Genomic DNA, 23233 nt, shown 5'->3' on the forward strand with positions numbered 1-23233 from the left:
GATGAGTCTCGAATGTACTTTGTAAGTGTAATATCAATGTGTGCCTTTAAAATGATAAATAAAAGACAATTACAATACACACAATTATAGTTTTTTTTAGCTTAAAACCACAATGTCACGGAAAATCATTGATTAGAATGATGCTATGGTAAGTCCATACACATCTAAAAGGAATTGCTAAATAATTGCATTTTAAACATTACAAGGATGTACAGTCAGCGTCAAATACTTAGTTCGTGACACCTAAAATAGTCAATAAGTTGGGAACACGTCTTTATTCAATTGGATAAGGTTGTATCATCAACTTATTGACCACTTGGGTGTCACGAAGACGAACTATTTGAAGATGTCTGTACTGAACTTTAAAATGTAGCATAAGTACAATCAACAGTAAAATCTGTTAATTTGTAATTATATGTGATAAGGAATAAAATAAATTGATTACACTTCCATAAATAAATGTTACATTAGCAGGACACAAGTGTGACGTAACAACTGGCCATATAAATGAGCTCGCCTGCTATTCACGTGTGGGTACAGTTGATGGCATATTCAAGTTCGCCCTAACCGCTATTGTGACGAGAAAAATATGCTAATGTGTTCGACTGTATCCCTCAAGGTGGGAATAAAAAATCTGTGTTTACGTCCCGAGCTTCGCACGTGCGTGCGCGCAGACAGACAGAGTTGGTTAAGCGTCAGTTGCACGCAGCGCGCCGCGGGGGACGGACGTCCTTGTGTTTTATTTCCCTTCGCGATGACCACTAAACCGAGTTTGGAGTCGGATTGGGCGCGAGCTCCTCCGCCCTCGGGCCCGGCGTGGAGGCAGATCGCCCACGCTTTGTACAACCCGGAGGAGAAAAGCTTCTTAGGGCGGACGCCCAAGCGGTGGGGTAAGTCGGTATACAGATGTTTCCAGATCTAAATTAGGAACGGAGTTTGTAAAAAAAACAGTTCTACACCAAAAGTTCAGATGTCATTAGCATGGACCGATAATTTTAATACTCTTCAGAACTAACTCTTGAAAGTTGTTTACCATAACCATACCTATTTCATTTACCTATACCAAAATAGAATTGAAAATTTTCCTTTTATCGAGAAAGCTATGTAGGTAATTATTGTCATTATTATTCCAAGTTGTAGGAAGTGTTACAAGTATGTACAAACCATCCAAATTGATTACTAGTTGAAATATTTCAATATCTCTGTCACTCATTTCCAGTGCATTGGTAATCTGACTCCGCTTAGATGGTAGAAATCTGAGCACGTATCACAATCATACTCATGCACACACAGAATTGCATACAAAATTGTGGCTAGAAGGTAGGATACCCAGTAAAAATTAATAACTTATAGTTATAAAATAATATAGTTTAGCTACATAAGTATGATTAGATTACGCGTGTTCTGCGTGTAGAAGGATAAATGCAGTTGTAGGATCATAGATTACATTTTAATGACCATTGTGTTCATTCATAAATTCATGCATTTTATTAATTTAACCTTTACTGAATAGGTATAAGATCTACTTAGCAACGCATGCAGTATAAAGTAAATGTAAACATGTTTTATCAGTTTAAATAAGTAATGAATTTTCACGTAGGTAAGTCTATATTACTTACTTTCATAACTCCTAACTCGTTTGAGCATCTTACCTTTTTTAATTACTCGTGCTCCACCTGACCAAACCTCAGTACCTCTAGCATGAACAACTTTCGTCTTCGAATCGTTTGCGTATTCAACAAAAGTCTATATTCAACCTTCGAATTAAACGATAAACGATAAATAACGTGACCATTTTGATTGTCAAAATAAGTTTAGTGCAACCATTTCTCATACTAAGTTCACTTAACGACACGTTCACAAGGGCGCTGTTTTAGTTTTCGTACTAAATCTTTAAATGGCGATTCGAATACGCAAGCGATTCGAAGTCGAAAGTTTTTCATGCTAGAGGTACTGGCCCACATTATAATAAGACCCTTCAAGGAGCCGTCAAATTTAATAGATCATAACGATAACGATAATTAATCTATGGGGTTTATCTCGAGGCCATATCGTAACTGAAGAACTTTTGATAGGAATTGAGTAAGTAAGACGAAATGAGGGTTTTCGCGAATGAAAAATCCGCTAGATGGCAATACGTAGACGCGAGGTCCAAATGCTGCATGATTGGTTATTTTTGACATGACATTGACAGATATGTCAAAAATATTTAAAAGCGGTCCAGTAGTTTTTGAGCCTATTCATTACAACCAAACAAACAAACAATTTTATACTATACTAGCTAATTTCATCGAAATCTGTTCAGTTGCCATGTTAAGCCTTTCGCTTTGACTTATTTCTGCTTCTCCAAACGTAAAAAACTTTACTATTTTATTACTAGACTCGTCCAAGAGACCAAAGGCTTTGAGTAAATCTTCTGTTTCAAAGATAAGATTAATCTTCAGCTCTTTAATTAATTAGGATATCTTAGTCGCTAATAACTATAGTTTGCTGTATGATTCTCCTAAGCGGTCGCTAATGGTATACGTTTAGATTTCCGTGCTAGAAACAATTAGTACAAATAACACTGACCCAGTTCAAACTGCATTTGAGCAATTTGTTTTACTAAACGCTACTAAAAAGAAGAATGCAGTTTCTCAAGTCTTTGTAAATCTGTTTCCTGAAAGTATTTATTTTACGATCGGTTTATTCATGCACACTTTTTGTATGCTACCGAAATCGAACCCGCGACCTTTGGCATAGCAATGAGAGCGATCCGGTACCTAAGACTGCCCAGTACCGAGTCAATGGCCGTCAAATGTAGAAAAAAACCAAGTCCCCCTGATGACTCGGCGATATTTTAACCCGTTTCCTACCGTCTAAGACCCCCTGCATCCCGTCGTCGCTCAATGCCGAGGGAGTGGAAAAAACCATAAATGTCTGACCTGGCCTTGTGTCTGCTAAGGCAATCTTAGGAACATGTCCCATTCTGAATACAGATATCTTATTCATGAATAGAATAAGTTTGAGTTTGTTATTTTGAATCTATAGGACATACTGACATTCACAATAATGAAGCTGAAAACTTATACATAGGTTTACTGACTGTTTTGTTTCTTTTGCTTAATTCGATTGAGAGAAGAGGCAAATTGATAAAATGATGATATCAATAATTTAACTATACCTAACATTTTATTGATTGATGTTCTCATATAAAATGTTAATCAAGATTTTAACGATTTTATTGAACTTTGGCTTCTGTACTATAAGTTTGTTCAACAGTTATGAATGTTACGTTAGCTAAGCCAGTATATTTACTTAAATGAACAATGGTTCTGCAAATGTTTGATAAAATTATCTACTGAGAACTGTAAAGACACAACAAAGATTAACGTGACTTTATTTGCAGTGGTAAGGTTGTGATTGTTATGATAATCCTACTAGAATTGAGGGCGAAGGTTTATGTAAATAAGGTACGAAACTAAGTAGGTATTCCCAACTCTCTTCATACCTACTGCTGCACTGCAACTCCTGTGGAGCCAGGATCTTGGTCGCTAGTAAAAACTTATCAATGAAGGTCAAGTTAAATGCAAGCATAATTCGGTGTATTCTACGTATAAATACGATTTGTACTTAATCTGTTTTTCATCACAAGTATTTCTGTAGCCTGTAACAGACTGAAATACGAGTACCTATTTAAGCGATACTTATTAATAATAATTAGCATGCAAACACCTTGATATGGACACTTGAACATATAGAGAGAAAGAAAATTGTATTATTATGACCTAACATCACAGACACAGGTGATAAAAGTAATTAAAACATTAAAAAACGAATGTACAAACAAATTAATGCCACCAAAATTATCGCTATCCCGATGTTAAAATAAAATCGACCTCAATCAGCATTATGTTGCCAGGTTGCCACCCTTCAGTGCCGTAGGCCATGACCCTAGTTTTGGTCGCAATTTCAAGACGTGATAGTCACATGGATAGATAATAAAATAAACATAACACTTAGAAATAGTTAAAAGAAATAAAATTGGTTAGTTTATAAAAAAATCTGAGCAAATTGTATAAAAATTAAATACGTAAACATGATTTAATTTCCTTCTCTGCAGTAAAATCAAGAAACCTACAAATTCCGCGTCTAGTCTGTTCTTACAGTTATTGATGGATCAGTGAGGTCATATCCACTCTGGAGTGTAGGGCAAAGGGCCAAATCTGCACTCGTCCACTTTCGTGGGATGAATCCACAACCGCAACTGTTCTTGGCCTTGTCTGGAGCAGTTATTAATATCTAATTGTCCGATGGTAATTAATAAACTAAACAGGCGATTACAGTTCTAGTTCATGAAATCGTAAGAGCGCTTTCACATTAGGGCGTTAGTTTTTGTAATGTGAAGGGAGGCATCAACTGTCACATAAGTAGTATGAAATTTTCGGCAGCGCGTTTGTCGCGCGTTATTCGCGCTGCTAAATCGCCTAAATGTGAAGGCGCTCTAATACGGTAAAAATCAGTGAATCGATTTTAAACGAATCGTATTCGTAGCCGTATGTAAAGTAGGAATTTCGTGCAAAGTCTCATAAAGGAGCCATATTCTGTGAATAATTTACCCTACATAAATACATTTAAATCCAAGCCTCAGGGGTCGCCCCACTACCAACTAGTTTTTGCATTTCAAAGCCGATATAACAAAGCGTTTCACATCAAAATACGATAAACCCGTCCTCGACACGATGGCCATACATCCCATACACTGGATCCCTCCATACAAATCTGTATTCATCAGTCCCCTCAATAGCTTTGTCGTTTCAAGGGCATTCGTTTCACATGGATTCACATGCGTATACGATTGATGACTGAAAATTTGTTGGATAAAGCTGAGAAACTTGCTAAAATAAAATCCCTTATTAATTTCAGACCTTCAGTGCCATAGACAGGTGATTTCAATTCTATTTATGTAATTATAACATTATACAAGCTTAAAAGCTTTCTTGGCTTTTTTTTCAGGTCTTTGTGTTTAGATAAAAAAAATAAACTGAAAATACCTCATGCAATGACTTTTCTTTCAGCGTTGTTGTTGGAAACATTTGCAATGTTTTGCAACATAATTATAGTGGTCTTTCGTTGTTAGAACCAAAGGAATAAAATTATTCAGAACTTCTTATATTTATCACTTTCTGTATACTCGACTCGTCGTAGACTAGTGATGGTAGTTACTGAAATAGGTTTTTAGTGGATCCATAGTTGATTGACAGGTCTGCAGTTAGGTACTGAAAACGTTTTAAAGCTTTAACCACACCAACGCGTGCAAATCGCAGTCGCCGGCGCGATCAGGGCCAATGACAGGTCGCGCGACCCTTGACAGTTCACGCGACCTGTCATTTCCCTATGATCGCACCGTGATCGCGCCGGCTATGGCGATCTGCACGCGTTGGTGTGGTTGAAGTTCTTATATAGACATATTATAGGCACAGATTTACTATTAGTCTACATGCCTATCTAGCACAGGACGTGAGCGCGCACGCAAGCTATAAAACAACACTAAACCAACGGAAGCCGCCACTCGCGCCACAAACTAACAGCGGCCACATTTTTAATTAATTCGTCCGTTAGCGAAAGGTGTCCAAGGTAACCCATTAGTGCGTCCCGCTTTTTGTAATGGAATTTTCTTCTTCAGAATTTTAAAGAATGAAACTTTAAATTGCTACGTGAAGTCTTCCCCTTTTCTTTTGAAGATAAAGATAAAGATAAAGATACATTTATTTGTTCAACAATGTCCTTGTTTGTCTATGTTGAGCTGTTCTTGTTTCACTTACACGTATCTATTAGAGAAATGGGTGATGTCTGTTGTTCTTAGTTGTAATTCCGGTGAGCTTTTATAATCTGGCAAACTCCTACAGTTTCATAACTTCGTAGACAATATAGTCCGCGCCACTAGACTTCAGCAGTTCAGCACGTATTTAAGTTACGATGAAGCCTATTTAAACCGACTATCAAGTAATTTTGTAAACATTAGTAACTTTTCTGAACTTCCTGTCCAAGCATGCACGCCCCCCGATGTGTCGCTTTCTTTGGAAAATACTTTAATTGCGTTTTCAACTGAAACATTTAGCGTATTTCAGCCGAGCTGATGACTCCTAAGGAAGGATGACTACGAGTATAAAGGCATTGTTTCAATCGAGTTAATGCATAATTTTTATTTGTATCCAAGACTGCCAGTGTCTATTGGCGCGAACCACAGACAGCATTAACCTCGTAATGTTTACACGTCTGGTGGCTAGTGTTTACAATGGATTACGGGCATTCAGCCGAAAATACAACTTTTTCAGCTTTTCCATGAGCCACGTTGTTTGTTATGGTGTACACTGTACATAACATGTGTATGAAATGCTGCCAAACATGTTAGACAGTGAGGCCAATTCTCGCAGTCATTCTCTAAATTTATTTATGAAGAAATTAGAATAATTAGAATCACTTCAATTTTTAAGTTTGAAATGCTTTTGTGAGTCTAAATGGTCACATTATAATACCAATTTAATTACCTTCAACTACTTAGCGTATTACTTACGTAAGTTAGTACTTAAAAGTTGTTTTGAATACACGTAATAAAGATGTTATAAATATCTCTGTTTTGCTCAAGGTCAGCTGGTAGAGAATGACGTATGGCATTAAGCTCGCCTTTTTGTACAGAACATTGTTGTGTGTGCAATAAAGTCTTTAAATAAAAATAAATAAATGTTACAGTCAAAACTAATAGTCGGTTAAAACTACTTTTGACTGTAAAAATTAGTCAAAAGTTATATTGCCCAAGGGCATTATGCTTTGACTGTAATATAGACACAGATAAAATAGTACGAGAAGAAGTGGTAGCAAATACTTCGGTCACAAAATAATGAGAGTCTAATGGTGCAAAATATTACGATCATAAAAAATCAATTCAACCTTCCATTAGTTATAGTGCAGTGGCCAATCGATTGACACGCGCGCAGGCGCACACCGCGGCGTGAACCGATGCATTCATTGACGTATTATTGATATTGATTACCTCACTGCTGGTTCTCCAACTTTGTAATATGCCTACTTATGTATTTGATAAATGATTTGATTTGTTTTATGAAATAGAGATTACGAGATTATTCCCAACTCTCGTTTCCACAGCTGCAACTCCTGTGTAGCCAGGTCAAGTTGTCCCGGGGGAAAGTTTAACTGTCATTGGACCCGCAGCAAAATTAATCAGAAGAACAGGAGGAGTTCTAACTCTAGGAGTAGAGGAGTAACTGAGTTAGACTTTTATCAGCAACCCAGTAATTCTAATAAAGTTAATAGAAATATTTGTACGAAAATCAAATGAGTATTACCCTACCTACAATCAACACATTATGACCAAAAGGAGAGGAGAGAACTACATAACTTTTGGGTATGAAGTCCAAGTCTTCTGTAATATTGTCCAGTTTTTTCCTAATGTTGAGAAGCGCTGTATGTTACCTATTTGTGATGGCAAGTTATTACTTACTTAGCCTTGAGGACGAATTTATTATTCTACCATCATAGATGGTTAAGTGTTAAATCTATGAGAATCATATGACTATGATTTAGATGAAGTTTTCCCACACACGTGTGTAAATAAATAACTTATACTAATATGTACCTGTGATGACTTATGGCTCGGAAACGTGGCCTCTCACTATAGGCCTTATACAGAAGCTCAAAGTTGCACAGCGTGTTATGGAGAGGGCTAAGCCCGGTGTTTCTTTACAAGATCGAATCAGAAATGACGAGATCGGTAAACGAATTAAAGTCGCTGACATAGCCCAACGGATTAGCATAGCAATTAGCTAAAGTGGCAATGGGCAGGGCACATATTACGCAGAACTGACGGCCGATGGGGCAGCAAGGTTCTGGAATGGAGGCCGCGTACCGAAAAACGCAGCGTGAGACGTCCACCCACAAGGTGGACCGACGACCCGATAAAGATAGCGGGAAGGTGCTGGATCCAGGTCGCTACCAACCGTGCGATGTGGAAGTCATTGGGGGAGGTCTATGTTCAGCAGTGAACGTCCTGTGGCTAAAATGATGATGATGATGAATAATGTAGAGTCGATGGGACATCATCAGACTATATTTTTTATTTTAAAAGAACACCTATCAAGTTGCTATAGTGTGCCCCAGAGTTTATATTGGTCCAGGAACTAATTATACTCGTACAATATCTGAACAACCGTAACTTTATGAATCTGCTGGAGATATCCTGAAAACTATTGTCTTTATTTCTACTGTAATTAATACTGTACACACGTCTGAAGCAGGTGGTCTCACTACTAGACCACAGAGGCGGTTTCTTATTTAAATAGCAACAAAGACGTATTGCGAACTTTTTGGCTACTTTGGGTGTCACGAACTATATGATGCTGACTGTAGTGTTTCGCATGATGTGCAGTGGTCTGTGCTGATGACTCATATCATGTAGTTTTAATCTTTATTCTCATCTCGCGTGCAACATAGTTGCAGTGTATTGGCTTCGAATGTCATAACACTGTTATTATACATTACTTAGTTAATAGATACGCTCATTGAAGGAACACGTAGAAAGCGAGGCTCACGATTTATTAAGGCTTTTTTGTCTTTTTTCTGAAATCTGAAGTTCATGAATATAGCCATTTAATAAATACATATGTTACAGGAAATGTATGAATTCTAGGAATTGTATACTATTCCTAGGAAATGTATACAATTCCGAAGCTATTTAGGAAATGTATAAAATATTGCTTCAGAGATTTTTTAATACGCACATATCCTAGGAAATGTATACTTTTCCTAGGAATTTTATAGAATTCCAATATTGTATTAGGAAATGTATAAAACTAAGCGGCACTAGCGCGGTCGCGTGATCGGGTGCCCCTCGGTAGGCCTAAAATTTTATTTAGCCAAACCACATTGGCCGATAGGTAGGACTTTTAGCTCACAATTATTATTATTGTCTAGCCTGACAGTTGTTTTCGCACTATTATACTTTGGCCGAAAAAAACATTTGCCTATATTGGCATACCTTTCTTTCGGCATCACGCATATTACGCTGAAGTATTGGAAATCCCTAATTTTAACATCTCTTTTATTAAACTATTATTGGCATGAAGGTTTTAGTACTCCTGTAGCTGGATAACAAAGTCTCGGTTAGGTTAGGTTAGACTTGCGACCTTACACATACACAGTTGCCGCGGTAGCGGCCGCCGAGCGCTATTTAAGTTTCGGAGAAAAAAAAGTGCCGCAATAAAATTAATTTTGTTGGGTACGAAAAATTTGGCGATCCGATAAAGACCCCGCGTAATCGGATGATGCAATATCCTACCCTCGCACCGCATGTCCACGCGTATTCATTGAAATCTTAATTACATTTCCGATTGCTGTTTAGGAAATGTGTAAATTTCCTAGGAAATGTGTCTAATATAATTTACATCACACATTTCCGGGTGATTTTAGGAGTTATACACAATTCCTAGGAATTGTATACAATGACGGATTTCATACATTTCCTGTAACACATAATATACATATCTCTATATCTCTGTTTCTTTAAAAATTTAAAGTCGAGGAAGATTAACCTACTAATAAAGATAAAAGATTTCTGAGTATACATGGCTTAAGATAGGTAAACGTTTTTAATTCATTTCCTTGCGATAAATTCGTTCCCCAAGCATCTGAATTTCACTAAATTGGTTCGGTTACCACCCACGAAGATTGCGTATTCTATAGCGACTAACTACATAAAAGTTAGATGTATAATATTAGAAATAGACTTTTATGACATACAAATAATTAATCAGAGAAAATATTTATGAAACATTTCAATTGCATACGAGTAGTGTACAACCATGGACTGTAACAAATCATACAAGATTTCATCGTAACGTGGCCATCTTGATTTATTAGTTAATCTCAATTAACTGCAGACAAATCAATGGTGCTTATTGTTCACAAATCAATCCTAAATTGGGTCACTTTGTATCAATGAACAAGTTTTATTTAGTATGGCGCAGAATGCGTCCGCGAGCTATTTCGGCGCGCGCGCCGCCTGCTGTCGTCACGGCCTGGGTTGTTAACATTTGACATACAACTGAAATATGCGGTTTTGAACTTTAAACTGTAGATCATAGAGTGAGGATTAAGTTGAGACAGCTGCTGGAAGATGCGACCTTTAAACGGCTTTTGAAGTCTGAAAAGTTATTCCGTATTCTAATTTTGGCCAATGTCAACAAAATGAATATGAAAATACATAAATAAAAAAAATCGTTTGAAGAAAAACAAAACGTCGACGGTAACGCCCGTATTTTTCCGAAGTAGAGTCTAGTCAGATCACATCTAGTAGGCTTATGTTAAACACATCCTAAACTAGTTATTTTATTATTATGCGCTACAGCTTATTGTAAGGACACATGGATGGTTACCATTTACGCAAAAAGCGGATTTTGATCAAACTAAGTACGTAAATCTGTAAAAATAGCATCTAATAAACATTGTCGTTCTGTTACTTTGTAGTAGATTCGTTAGTTACATATTATATTATTATGTGATACCTACTAGTAGCTAGTGGATTCGTTAGTTAATATGATGTATTTTAATAGAGTTTAAGGCAAGCACAATATTACACAATAACTAACTCGTAATTCCAATTAACATTGACATTGAAACAACTTCATACGTAGGCAAGTCTATTAACCACTCCACGATTCAATCCGCACCCCATCTGAATGGAATTGGATGTGATTGTTGAAGCAATTGATGGCACAATCAATTGTGATGCATTTTAATTTTGTTGTGTACCTACTACAGCTGATCGATCTGGCTTCGTCTATAAAGTCTATATGGTAGTTCAATACAAATAAACCTTGCGATAAATAATCCACCGCAATAACGAAATCTCTATTGATAGAAATTTAATTTAATAAAGGGTTTTATTGTAATATTTGGGAAGTAAATTACACAAACTTAGATTAATTTGTATCTGACCAACCGCTTAGGCCGGCTCAATACGTTGCGTTGGCCCCAATGTTGGTCAACGCCACTGGTCAACATTACGTGGATGCCAATATTATTTTCTAGATCTACACGTTGGTAAGTAGGGTTGTGAACATTGGAGCCAACGTGTGGACTGTGGAGTCGATTGTAATATTTTGTGTCTTATTAAGATGTCCATAACCTTGATTGTTCCAGGAATCGTCCTGGTGTTCTACTCGGTGTTCTACGCGGTGCTGGCCCTGATGTTCGCGGCCTGCATGGGAGGACTGTTCATGACGCTGGACTACCGGACCCCCACCTACACCCTCGAGAAGTCACTCATAGGTATGCACCATAAACTCATTTATTTTTGCAAATAGGCTTTTAAAAAGCACTTTTACACGTCCCAGTATTAACCCTACCACTGCTTCGGGACAATAAATGGGCCAGTGCTGAGAAGAAGCGCGCAAGAAACTCAGTCACTATTGTCAGCCTCCTTTTAAAGGGTTTACAGTCTTGAAAATAATCTTCTTCATCATCATCTATTAATTACTTTAGAGTTCCTACGGCTGACCCCAAACATACAAGTGCTTACTCATTAAGCTCAATCCTCAGCTAGTATTTCAAACCGCCATGATTTTCTGCCATGAACTTAATAAATAAATAAATAAAATGCACGAAGAACATCGAATGAGACGTAGGAATGTCTATAAAAGCATTTCTCCGCGAAGTAATAGGCATTCGAGGGATATCTTCGTGCCCTAAGTAAGAATAGGTTTCAAACAAGAGTTCAACTATAACTTTTAGTTTAGGTGAGCAATTTTACGTAAATATTTTTAATTTTTCACTTCCCCTACATATTTTGAGCTTTGAGAGAGATATTCAAGCCATGTATTCATTATGCAACATTTGTAGATAAACTGTTTATGACTAGTATGAAACAAGTTTACCATAAACACAGGTTTCTGAAACTTGGTCGTCCACACTTGCTCGCCACTCATAGCGGAGCTAATAGGTGATAAACAATGTTTCATCACCTATGTTTACGGACTGTTTATAAACAGTGTTTATCAACAAATGTTGCCTTATGAATACATGGCTTAAGGCTTTAACCTTGTGTTTCAGGAAATAATCCAGGAGTAGCAGCGCGACCGCGACCGACAGATGGCGGCGCGGTCGTCCGGTACGACAGCGACAACTCAACGGGGGTCGATGCTTACGTCAAACAGCTAAATGAGTTCTTTGGGTGTAAGTACTTGTAATTCTTTTCAATAAGAATTGGTAGTCCACAACTTAGTCAAGATTAACTACTTAAACAATAAGTTAGATATTAGATACATAGCCAGCTCAAATGTGTACTTACGTAGATTTATTCCACACCATGATATTATCTGTAAAGAAACAAAACACTGTTAAAGTCCGTCACATTTGGCAAAAATAGCTCATTCATATAAAATACTAAAGAAAACAATAGATAACTAAGTACTTTTTTTTTGCAACTACGAACTACGACCACCTACGGTGCTACGAAGGGTCGTCGAGGTCTTTTCTATGTTGACCCAAATCCCTACGAGTTTTTTGTGTGCTACGAAATGTAGCTTTCTACAATTTTTGCATCTTTTTCTATACTACGAAAAAACTGAACGTCTACGAGTAATTTTAATGACCTTGAGTGCTTTGACTTTATTTATTTTTTCACTTGTCTGTGTATTGTTTTAATTAGAAAAACAATAGCATTTACAGACACCTAACAAGATTCGTAAGTACAACGCCGATTATCCGAATTAATTGGGACCGGGGTCGATTCGTATAATCGAAAATTCGGATAATCGGACATAGACTGGTAATAAAGAAAAAGCATGTTAAAAACGAACTGTCACACATAGAATAAACTTTAATAACTGTGTTTACAGTTCTATAATAACGCTCAGTTGAAATATATGTAGACTCCTGCGAGTTCCAACTTGTTACACCAATACAAAATAAAAATTACTTGGCTTTAATTTTTTATTTTACGCTTAGGATCGATTCGGATAATTGGCGATTCGGTTAATCGGCGTTCGGATAATCGGCGTCCTACTGTAGTTAATAATCAACTAAATTAACTACAAACAAACCAACAGCCAATAAATAGTTCTAGGTTGAAATCAAGGCGAACCAAGCCACATAAAACTGTCTGTACAAGAATGCAAAGCAGGCTGTCGGCCATAAAGACTAGCAGCAGTAGTTTTCCAGACTGCAGGGATCGATTGCGCTCAATCGCTACACAATGCACATCAAGCGTGACATGTGAGCCTTAAATGCGCTCTTATTTTGATCAATGCAAGGGCTATTTTCGCAGTTGTTGTGGTATACTCGATGTGGTCGTACGTCGCGCCTCACAATACATTTTATAGAGCTGTTGTGGCCGCACCCTGACCTGCCTTCGTCGCCTGAACCACAAACATATTGGAACTAGATTCTACACGTAATTGATACTTCATGATGTCACACACAGCTCGGTAATTAGAGAAAACTACAAGTAGGCTTAAATATACTAGGCTAGTGTTTGAACGCATTTGCTTTCTGTTGATCTACCTATGCACCAAATAGTCAATCAAGATGAATTATTTACTAGCGAGTATGCGTTTTCACGTTCGATTTAGCCTAGGCGTAGTCCCGATTTTAATTTGTATGAAGAATCAATCGGTGCAATGTGGCGTACGTCCATACATCTCCATACTGATTAACAGTCATCATCATAATTTTAGCCATAGGACGTCCACTGCTGAACATAGGTCTCCCCCAATGCTTCCCATGTTTATCGATTGGTAGCGGCCTGCGTCCAGCGCTTCCCTGCTACCTTTATGATGTCGTCGGTCCACCTTGTGGGTGAACGTCCCACTTGCGTGTTCCGTACTGATTAACAGTAGCCCGACCCAACTATCGGCCAACTAAAAGTTGGTGGTCTGCGCCTAGGCTTACGTACACATTTTGATTATTACTATTGTCATCATTTTGCATAATTAGGTAATACGTGTGCGAATATGTTGAATAGCAAGATAATTATAAAATGAATATTGTTACAGCGGTTCAACTGGAAAAAATGATTCCGTCGGAGGAGTGCACCGCCCAAGACAACTTCGGCTATCCTGACACACCCTGCATGTTCATCAAGCTCAATAAGGTTTGTTTGTATTTGCGAACTTTTGTATAAGATTTGAAAGGAAAACATATTTCTGAATCGTCTGTGCGTTTAAACTACCATAGAAAATTTGTCTAGACACACAAAAAAGCTCTAAAGAAGTTAACTTAGTAGTCTATCTCCCAAGTTACTGATGTTAATTAAAATGAGATTAAAGGGTTTGTTACGACGTTTCAGATCATAGGCTGGAAACCAGACTGCTACAACGACGCAGTCAACCTGCCCGCAGACATGCCTGAAGATCTGAAGGACTACATCAAGACTTTAGACTCTTCAAAGGTAAGGCTTTTAGTACTTAACATGATTGTTCCTACGACTCGTAAGAAGAGCAAATGCTTTATAAATGGTTACGTAGATTTGCTAAGCATGCGATGCAATTGATGATGCATGATGCAGATGTATATACATAGTCCCTCAAATTGCATAACAGGTCTATAATTTACTTGCATATTGCGCACTTATTACTTGGGAGGTATAATTTTGTGGTGGTGGATGCCCTGAAGAATGTTGAATACCAAAGTCTTCTGATGAATCTAATACCAATTTAATCAAATGAGATTAATGAACAAAATGTCTTAGTATGAATAGGTACCTATAATAATTTTACCTAACTACATATTTCTTCGTTTCTCTAGCTCAATCAGATATGGGTCTCGTGCTGGGAAGAGAAATCGAACACCACCAGCATAGAATACCCGTGGGGGCGAGGACTGTCTGCGGACCACTACCCGTATACCAACGAGGACGGCTACAAGAGCCCCGTGGTCGCAATCAAGTTGACTGCACCAGGTAATGATCAGATTTAGGGTACCTATGTAGGTTTCTAGCAATAACCATTGATTTATTTAGATGTTCATGAACATCAAAATAAGCTACGGTCTATGAACCGTGTAGAGTTTTTGTTTTTTAGATGTTAAAATAATATTTGAAAGGTAATTTGGGAACGTAGCAAAGCGTTCACGAAATTAAATCAAATAAAATCGATTAAGGCTTTGTTGCACCACCTAACTTTGACCGTAACTATAACGACAACCGGTGTTTTTGACAGATATTTGACGTTTGTCAAAGTTAAAGTAACATGGTGCAACCTAGCCTAATACTTGCATGTGACATCATAAGAGCTTCGTCAAACCCGAAGCCTTTGACGATATACCTAAAAAGGCCAACCAAAGTAAAGTGTAACAAATGAAAGTTACTTTTTAATTTTACAATTTTGAAAATCAAAAAACAACGTCTGTCACTTTAAACAACTGCTATTTCCAGTGAACACAGCCGTGGTGATTCGGTGCCGGGTGTGGGCAAAGAACGTGGTCTACAACAAGAGCCTCAAAGAGCCGTCGGGCTACACGCGCATACAGCTGTACATTGAAGACGGCGAAACCACAGAAGCGCCCGCAGCTGACAACTAAGCCAGCGATGGAAACGGGTTTTAACAATAGTGCGGTTCTTGCAACTCACCACTCATTAACTTTAGGTCCTTTTATAAATTTAGGTCGTGCGTTCCAGTTTAAAAAATCAAGAAACTCAGTGCGCATTCATGCAGACGGTGGTGCGTTTTACATGTGCCTATACGGGATGTACTTTACAGAATTTGGAATACAGTAGGTATATTACCTACGCAATCGCTGAATAAAAACGTATACGAAAAGTGTGAATGCGTATTTAATTGGAGATACCTACAATCTTGCATATCAACTCATGTGGCAAAATTCTTACATAGATATTTGAACATTTTTATTGTTGAAGTTTCGATATTTTGGTACGCAAATGATCACTAGAAGGAACTTATGTGTGTGTGGGTTTTATGATAAAATATCCAAAAATCAACAATAAAAAGTAGTTAAGTAAGTAATCTCAATATTCATTTAATATTTTTGAACATGAAAAGTTAAAACAGTTTAATGTAAGAATCAATTTTATTATAAATTGTAAGATGGGAGATGTAATGATCGAAAGAGTACAGTTTTGAATATGTTTGTCTGTACATAGTTTGTACTACGTATCATTTCTTTGTGAAATTATTGATATAAAATTTTATGAATGGAGAGCAGAATCTCTGAATAATATATTGAATGTCTTCATGATTTTTTTATTTATAATATGCATTTGTGAAAGTAGGGAGCTTTAGTTAGAAACTTACCTACAACAGTTTTATTTCTATATAAGCTTACTAAAACTTTAGAAAGGTTCTCTGGATCCAGAATGTTTGCAAGTGAGATATTAGGATAAGTATGAAATATTTTATCCCACCACTGAGCTAGTTTTAGAACTTAGATGTTAATTTAGTTGTACTTACACAAATGTCGGTTTATTAATTAAAAGAGCTTTAATATTTTGAATTGAAATATTGATCTTTTGTAATTTAGCCATTTTAGTTTGTTACAAATTAATAAAAATCTCGTGTGACGAAAATATTGTAATTGTTGAATTATTGAAGAAAAATATGTTTTCTATTTAATCAAAAATATTTTTTATATGCAATCCTGAAATTAGTGCCTTCTAAGAAGTAAAGTGTACATAATATTAAAGTAAACTGAATCTGTTTTATATCCGAACCTGAAATTAGTACAAATAATATGGTATGTACCTATTAGACATTGTTACATTAAAAATAAAATAAATGTTCAACTTAAGTGTCAATGTTTTATTACATCATATTTATTCATCCTAAAATTTTCATCTAAGATTCTGAAGAAATCCATAAAATAACTGATTTCATTGAATGAGTTCAATTGACTTATGGGGCAAATTGTGAAAGGTTGAAATATCCTTACGAAAGATGCCACAGGAAGCAACTGGTCTTTATAATTAAAATAAAAAGAAAGGTAGAACTTCCGGTCTCCTTCACACAAAATCCGGAATAGTTAGGGAACCATACTATTTCTCTTAATTGATAACTAACGTCTTAGGGGTGGAGTTTCGTAAAATCCGTTCTTAGTGAGCACCTACGTTCTAAATGGAACCCCTATGCAAAATTAGAGACTTCTAGCACTGAGTTTAGTATCTGAGATTTCGTGATGAGTGAGTGAGTCAGTCAGTCAGTCAATCAGTGACCTTTTGCTTTTATAAATATACATAGATGATACTCGTATCAAGTATCGTAAGTTAACATACTCTAATTGACAAATCTTCGAGGTAGAATTTAAAAAAAAAGTATTGTAACTGCATTACAATATTTTCATTAATTTTCACCTATTAGTAAGGATGATCTACCAATTACTTTAGTGGAGCAAAGACGGTTACGGCAAGGGCAAGGCCCGCCCGCCCTGGGCGTAGGGCGGTTAACGCTAGTTTTCGGCGGCTTTGAGGCTACCATCAAAGATTATAAGAAAGACAGGTGAGATAAACTAAGAGTTACTACTTCAATATTTTACCTAAAGATTTCATTCAAAAGGTACAGAAACTTTAGGAATGGTTTAATTAAAACTTTGCCGATTTGGTTTAAGGTGCCTTTAACATGGAGGGCAACCATGAAATAAATAAACAAACGTATTTTGTTTTTTTTTTTCTATTTCAATATTTTTAAAATTCCTAATATGTTGCGGAGAGAAATGATCATAGAATGTGAGATTTTTTTCTATAGGTAGATGTTGTAAGTTACTAAAACTGACTTTTATTATTATGAGCTCACTTGCGTAAATAATTTAATTAAAATGAATTTTGATATCGAGATTATGTAGTTACTAGTTAGTGCAAAACACTCGAGCCGGCCTCTCAGAGACAATTTACCGTAGGCAGTAAACGCAAACACAACACTAGTTTATTCTTCGTAACCACTGGTTGCGCTCAGTCCACCACCAGTCCCCGCTGAAGATGGGTGCCGACAAACCCAACGGAGTCGTCAACTACTGCCGAAGACCTCCTCAGAGACCGTTCCTCCAGAAAATCCAATATGCGATCTGGAATCCTGAGGAGAGAACNCTAATGTGTACTTACGAGTACGTAGCTTTATTCCACTCCATGATATCTGTAAAGAAACAAAACACTGTTAAAATCCGTTACATTTGGCAAACATAGTTCAATAAAATACTAAAAAAAAACAATTTTTTGCAACTACGAATTACGACCTCCTACGGTGCTACGAAGGGTCGCCGGTCGTCGAGGTCTTTTCTATTTTGACCCAAATCCCTACGAGTTTTTTGTGTGCTACGAAATGTAGCTTTCTACAATTTTTGCATCTTTTTCTATACTACGAAAAGAAATGTCTTCTACGAGCTTATCTACGAAAGTCTACGAATCATTATGTCCTTGAGTGCTTTGACTGTATTTATTTATCAACTGGCCTCTGAATTATTTGCGTTTATTTAGAAGCTACAGCTTTTACAGATACCTGCCTAACTCATATAGATAATCCACTAAAACCTATGTTCATCTTTATCAACCTTAAACAATCCAACAGCTAATAAATAGTACTAGATTCAAATCAAGGCAAACCTAGCCACATAAAACTGTCTGTACAAGAATGCAAAGCAGGCTGTCAGCCATAAAGACTAGCAGCAGTAGTTTTCCAGACTGCAGGGATCGATTGCGCTCAATCGCTACATAATGCACATCATGCGTGACACGTGAGCCTTAAACGCGCTCTTATTTTGATCAATGCAAGGACTATTTTCGCAGTTGAAGTGGTATACAGTATACTCGATGTGGTAGTACGTCGCGCCTCACAATACATTTTATAGAGCTGTTGTGGCCGCACCCTGACCTGCCTTCGTCGCCTGAACCACAAACATATTGGAACTAGATTCTACACGTAATTGATACTTCATGATGTCACACACAGCTCGGTAATTAGAGAAAACTAGAGGCTTAAATATAGCGGTGTTTGAACGCATTTGCGTTCTGTTGATCTACCTATGCACAAAATAGTCAATCAAGATGAATTATTTACTAGCGAGTATGCGTTTTCACGTTCGATTTAGCCTAGGCGTAGTCCCGATTTTAATTTGTATGAAGAATCAATCGGTGCAATATGGCGTACGTCCATACCTCTCCATGATGATTAACAGTCATCATCATCATTTCAGCCATAGGACGTCCACTGCTGAACATAGGCCTCCCCCAATGCTTTCGATGTTGATCGATTGGTAGCGGCCTGCGTCCAGCGCTTCCCTGCTACCTTTATGATGTCGTTGGTCCACCTTGTGGGTGAACGTCCCACTTGCGTGTTCCGTACTGATTAACAGTAGCCCGACCCAACTATCGGCCAACTAAAAGTCGGTGGTCTGCGTCTAGGCTTAGGTACACCTTTTTATTATTACTATTGTCATCATTTTGCATAATTACCTAGGTAGACGTGTACGATTATGTTGAACAGCAAAATAATATAAAATGAATATTGTTACAGCGGTTCAGCTTGCGAAAATGATTCCGTCGGAGGAGTGCACCGCCCAAGACAACTTCGGCTATCCTGACACTCCCTGCATGTTCATCAAGCTCAATAAGGTTTGTTTGTATTTGCGAACTTTTGTATAAGTTAAGTTTTTTAAGATTTCTAAATCGTCTGTGCGTTTAAACTACGTATGTATCGTAGACAATTGTCTATAGTCTGGTCCGTGAGCACGTAGAAATTTGTCCAATCACCCCAAGCTACCCATCCTTAACGCTCGCGCGTAATTATGTTGCTATCGCGCTCGCACACTCACTGCGGGTGCCAGTCGCACAGTCGCGACAGCAATATAATTACGCGCGAGAGATAAGGATGGGTATCTAGGGGTCATTGGACAAAATTCTACGTGCTCACGGACCAGGCTTTAGACACATACAAAAGCTCTAAACAAGTTAGTAGTCCATCTCCCAAGTTACTGAAATTATTAAAATGAGATTAAAGGGTTTGTTATGATGTTTCAGATCATAGGCTGGAAACCAGACTGCTACAACGACGCAGTCAATCTACCCGCAGACATGCCTGAAGATCTGAAGGACTACATCAAGACTTTAGACTCTTCAAAAGTAAGGATAAAGTAGTACTTAAAATTATTGTTCCTATGGCTCGTAAGAAGACCAAATAAATGCTTTATAAATGGTTAGGTAAATTTGCTAAGCATGGGATATTAAAAATTAAATGAATTTGAGGGACTAACGCCCGTTTTCATCATCAAACCCTATTTATTAAGAGACCCCTATGGTAACACATGACAGGAATTTTGTTTTCATAGGGGTCACTTAAAAATTAGGGATTGATGGTGAAAACAGGCATAATGTCTATAATTTACTTGCCTATTGCGCACTTATTGGGAGGTATAATTTTGTGGTGATGGATGCCCTAAAAAATGTTGAATACCAGTCTTCTGACGAATCTAGTACCAATTTAATCAAACGAGGTTATTTAAACAAAATATGTCTTAGTAGATGAATATTTATAATTTATATTTCTTTGTTTCTCCAGCTCAATCAGATATGGGTGTCATGTTGGGAAGAAAAGTCGAACACCACCAGCATAGAGTACCCGTGGGGGCGAGGACTGTCTGCAAACCACTACCCGTATACCAACGAGGACGGCTACCGGAGCCCTGTGGTCGCAATCAAGTTGACTGCACCAGGTAATGATCAGATTTAGGGTACCTAGCAATAGGTTTCTAGCAATCATCATCAACAGCCCTTTACAGTCCACTGCTGGACTATGAGCCTCCTCCACTATAGTGGAGGGTTTTGCCATAATCTCCACGCTAGGCAGGCGGGTTGGAGATCGCAGTAACTAACAATAACAATTTCTAGTTTCTAGCAATAACCATATTGATTTATTTAGATGTTCATGAACATCAAAATAAGCAACGGTCTATGGACCGTGTAGAGTTTCTGTTTTTTAGATGTTAAAATAATATTAGAAAGGTAATTTGGGAACGTAGCAAAGCGTTCACGAAATTAAATCAAATAAAATCGATTAACGCTTTGTTGCACCACCTAACTTTGACCGTAACTATAACGATGACCGGTGTTTTTGACAGATTTTTGACTTTTGTCAAAGTTAAAGTAACATGGTGCAACCTAGCCTAATAGGTACTTGCATGTGACATCATAAGAGCTTCGTCCAATCCGAAGCCTTTGGCGATAAAAAGGCCAACCAAAGTAAAGTGTAACAAATGAAAGTTACTTTTTAATTTTACAATTTTGAAAATCAAAAAACAACGTCTGTCACTTTAAACAACTGCTATTTCCAGTGAACACAGCCGTGGTGGTTCGGTGCCGGGTGTGGGCGAAGAACGTGGTCTACAAGAAGAGCCTCAAAGAGCCGTCGGGCTACACGCGCATCCAGCTGTACATTGAAGACGGCGAGACCACAGAAGCGCCCGCAGCCGACAACTAAGCCAGCAATGGAAACGGGTTTTAACAATAGTGCGGTTCTTGCAACTCACCACTCATTAAACTTTAGGGATTCTTATAAGTTAGGTCGTTCGTTCCAGTTTAAAAAATCAACAAACTCAGTGCGCATTCATATAGGACGGTGGTCCGTTTTACATGTACAGGCTGTACTTTACAGAATTTGGAATACAGTAGGTATATTACCTACGCAATCGCTGAATAAAAACGTATACGATAAAGTGTGAATGCGTATTTATGTGGAGATACCTACAATCTTGCACAGCACATGAGTTGCAAAAATCTTAATAGAGATTTGAACATTTTTATTGTTGAAGTTTCGATAATTTTGTACGGAAATGATCACTAGAAGGAACTTATGTGTGTGTGGGTTTTATGATAAAATATCCAAAAATCAACAATAAAAAGTAGTTAAGGAAGTAATCTCAATATTCGTTTAATGTTTTTGAACATAAAAAGTTAAAACAGTTTAATGCATGAATCAATTATAAATTGTAAGATGGGAGATGTAATGATCGAAAGAGTACAGTTTTGAATATGTTTGTCTGTACATAGTATGTACTACGTATCATTTCTTTGTCAAATTATTGATATTAAATTTTATGAATGGAGAGCAGAATCTCTGAAAAATATATTGAATGTCTTCATGATTTTTTTATTTATAATATGCATTTGTGAAAATAGGGAGCTTTAGTTAGAAACTTACCTACAACAGTTTTATTTCTATATAAGCTTACTAAAACTTTAGAAAGGTTCTCTGGATCTAGAATTTTTGCAAGTGAGACAATTAGGATAAGTATGAAATATTTTATCCCACCACTGAGCTAGTTTTAGAACATAGATGTTAATTTAGTTGTACTTACACAAATGTCGGTTTATTAATTAAAAGAGCTTTAATATTTTGAATTGAAATATTGATCTTTTGTAATTTAGCCATTTTAGTTTGTTAAAAATTAATAAAAATATCGTGTGACGAAAATATTGTAATTGTTGAATTATTGAAGAAAAATATGTTTTCTATTTAATCAAAAATAATTTTTATATGTAATCCTGAAATTAGTGCCTTCTAAGAAGTAAAGTGTAATAATATTAAAGTAAACTGAATCTGTTTTATATCCGAACCTGAAATTAGTACAAATAATGAAATATGGTATGTACCTATTAGACATTGTTACATTAAAAATAAAATAAATGTTCAACTTAAGTGTCAATGTTTTATTACATCATATTTATTCATCCTAAAATTTTCATCTAAGATTCTGAGGAAATCCATAAAATAACTGATTTCATTGAATGAGTTCAATTGACTTATGGGGCAAATTGTGAAAGGTTGAAATATCCTTACGAAAGATGCCACAGGAAGCAACTGGTCTTTATAATTAAAATAAAAAGAAAGGTAGAACTTCCGGTCTCCTTCACACAAAATCCGGAATAGTTAGGGAACCATACTATTTCTCTTAATTATTATTGATAACTAACGTCTTAGGGGTGGAGTTTCGTAAAATCCGTTCTTAGTGAGCACCTACGTTCTAAATGGAACACCTATGCAAAATTAGAGACTTCTAGCACTGAGTTTAGTATCTGAGATTTCGTGATGAGTGAGTGAGTCAGTCAGTCAGTCAATCAGTGACCTTTTGCTTTTATAAATATACATAGATGATACTCGTATCAAGTATCGTAAGTTAACATACTCTAATTGACAAATCTTCGAGGTAGAATTAAAAAAAAAATATTGTAACTGCATTACAATAT

The 23233-nt window shown here is 36.9% G+C and overlaps 1 protein-coding gene across 2 annotated transcripts; it reads left to right on the forward strand.

Annotated features, from left to right (window-relative positions):
* The first annotated feature begins 684 nt into the window (after positions 1–684).
* Positions 685–22685, forward strand: LOC114364335 (sodium/potassium-transporting ATPase subunit beta-1). Of its 2 annotated transcripts, none has more exons than XM_028320454.1 (7): positions 685–890; positions 11197–11325; positions 12106–12228; positions 19509–19606; positions 20012–20113; positions 20550–20703; positions 21322–22685. In XM_028320454.1, exons 1-7 carry the CDS (start codon positions 755–757, stop codon positions 21465–21467), a joined length of 888 nt encoding a protein of 295 aa, XP_028176255.1. In that variant the 5' UTR covers positions 685–754; the 3' UTR covers positions 21468–22685. The 2 variants fall into 2 exon arrangements, with proteins under 2 accessions (XP_028176255.1, XP_028176254.1); XM_028320453.1 differs by lacking the exons at positions 19509–19606; positions 20012–20113; positions 20550–20703; positions 21322–22685 and adding exons at positions 14049–14146; positions 14342–14443; positions 14800–14953; positions 15428–16546 and having other exon boundaries at positions 686–890.
* Positions 22686–23233: the final 548 nt, after the last annotated feature.

This window comes from Ostrinia furnacalis, unplaced genomic scaffold (assembly GCF_004193835.3).
Source record: "Ostrinia furnacalis isolate ACB-3 unplaced genomic scaffold, ASM419383v2 OfSCF7378, whole genome shotgun sequence".
NCBI lineage: Eukaryota > Metazoa > Arthropoda > Insecta > Lepidoptera > Crambidae > Ostrinia > Ostrinia furnacalis.

Excerpts from the sequence above, each read along its gene's own strand:
- LOC114364335 (XM_028320454.1), top strand. The coding sequence starts at position 755 with ATGACCACTAAACCGAGTTTGGAGTCGGATTGGGCGCGAGCTCCTCCG. Across the intron at positions 20,114-20,549 it reads AGACTTTAGACTCTTCAAAA|CTCAATCAGATATGGGTGTC; the intron begins GTAAGGATAAAG and ends TTGTTTCTCCAG. Across the intron at positions 20,704-21,321 it reads AATCAAGTTGACTGCACCAG|TGAACACAGCCGTGGTGGTT; the intron begins GTAATGATCAGA and ends TGCTATTTCCAG.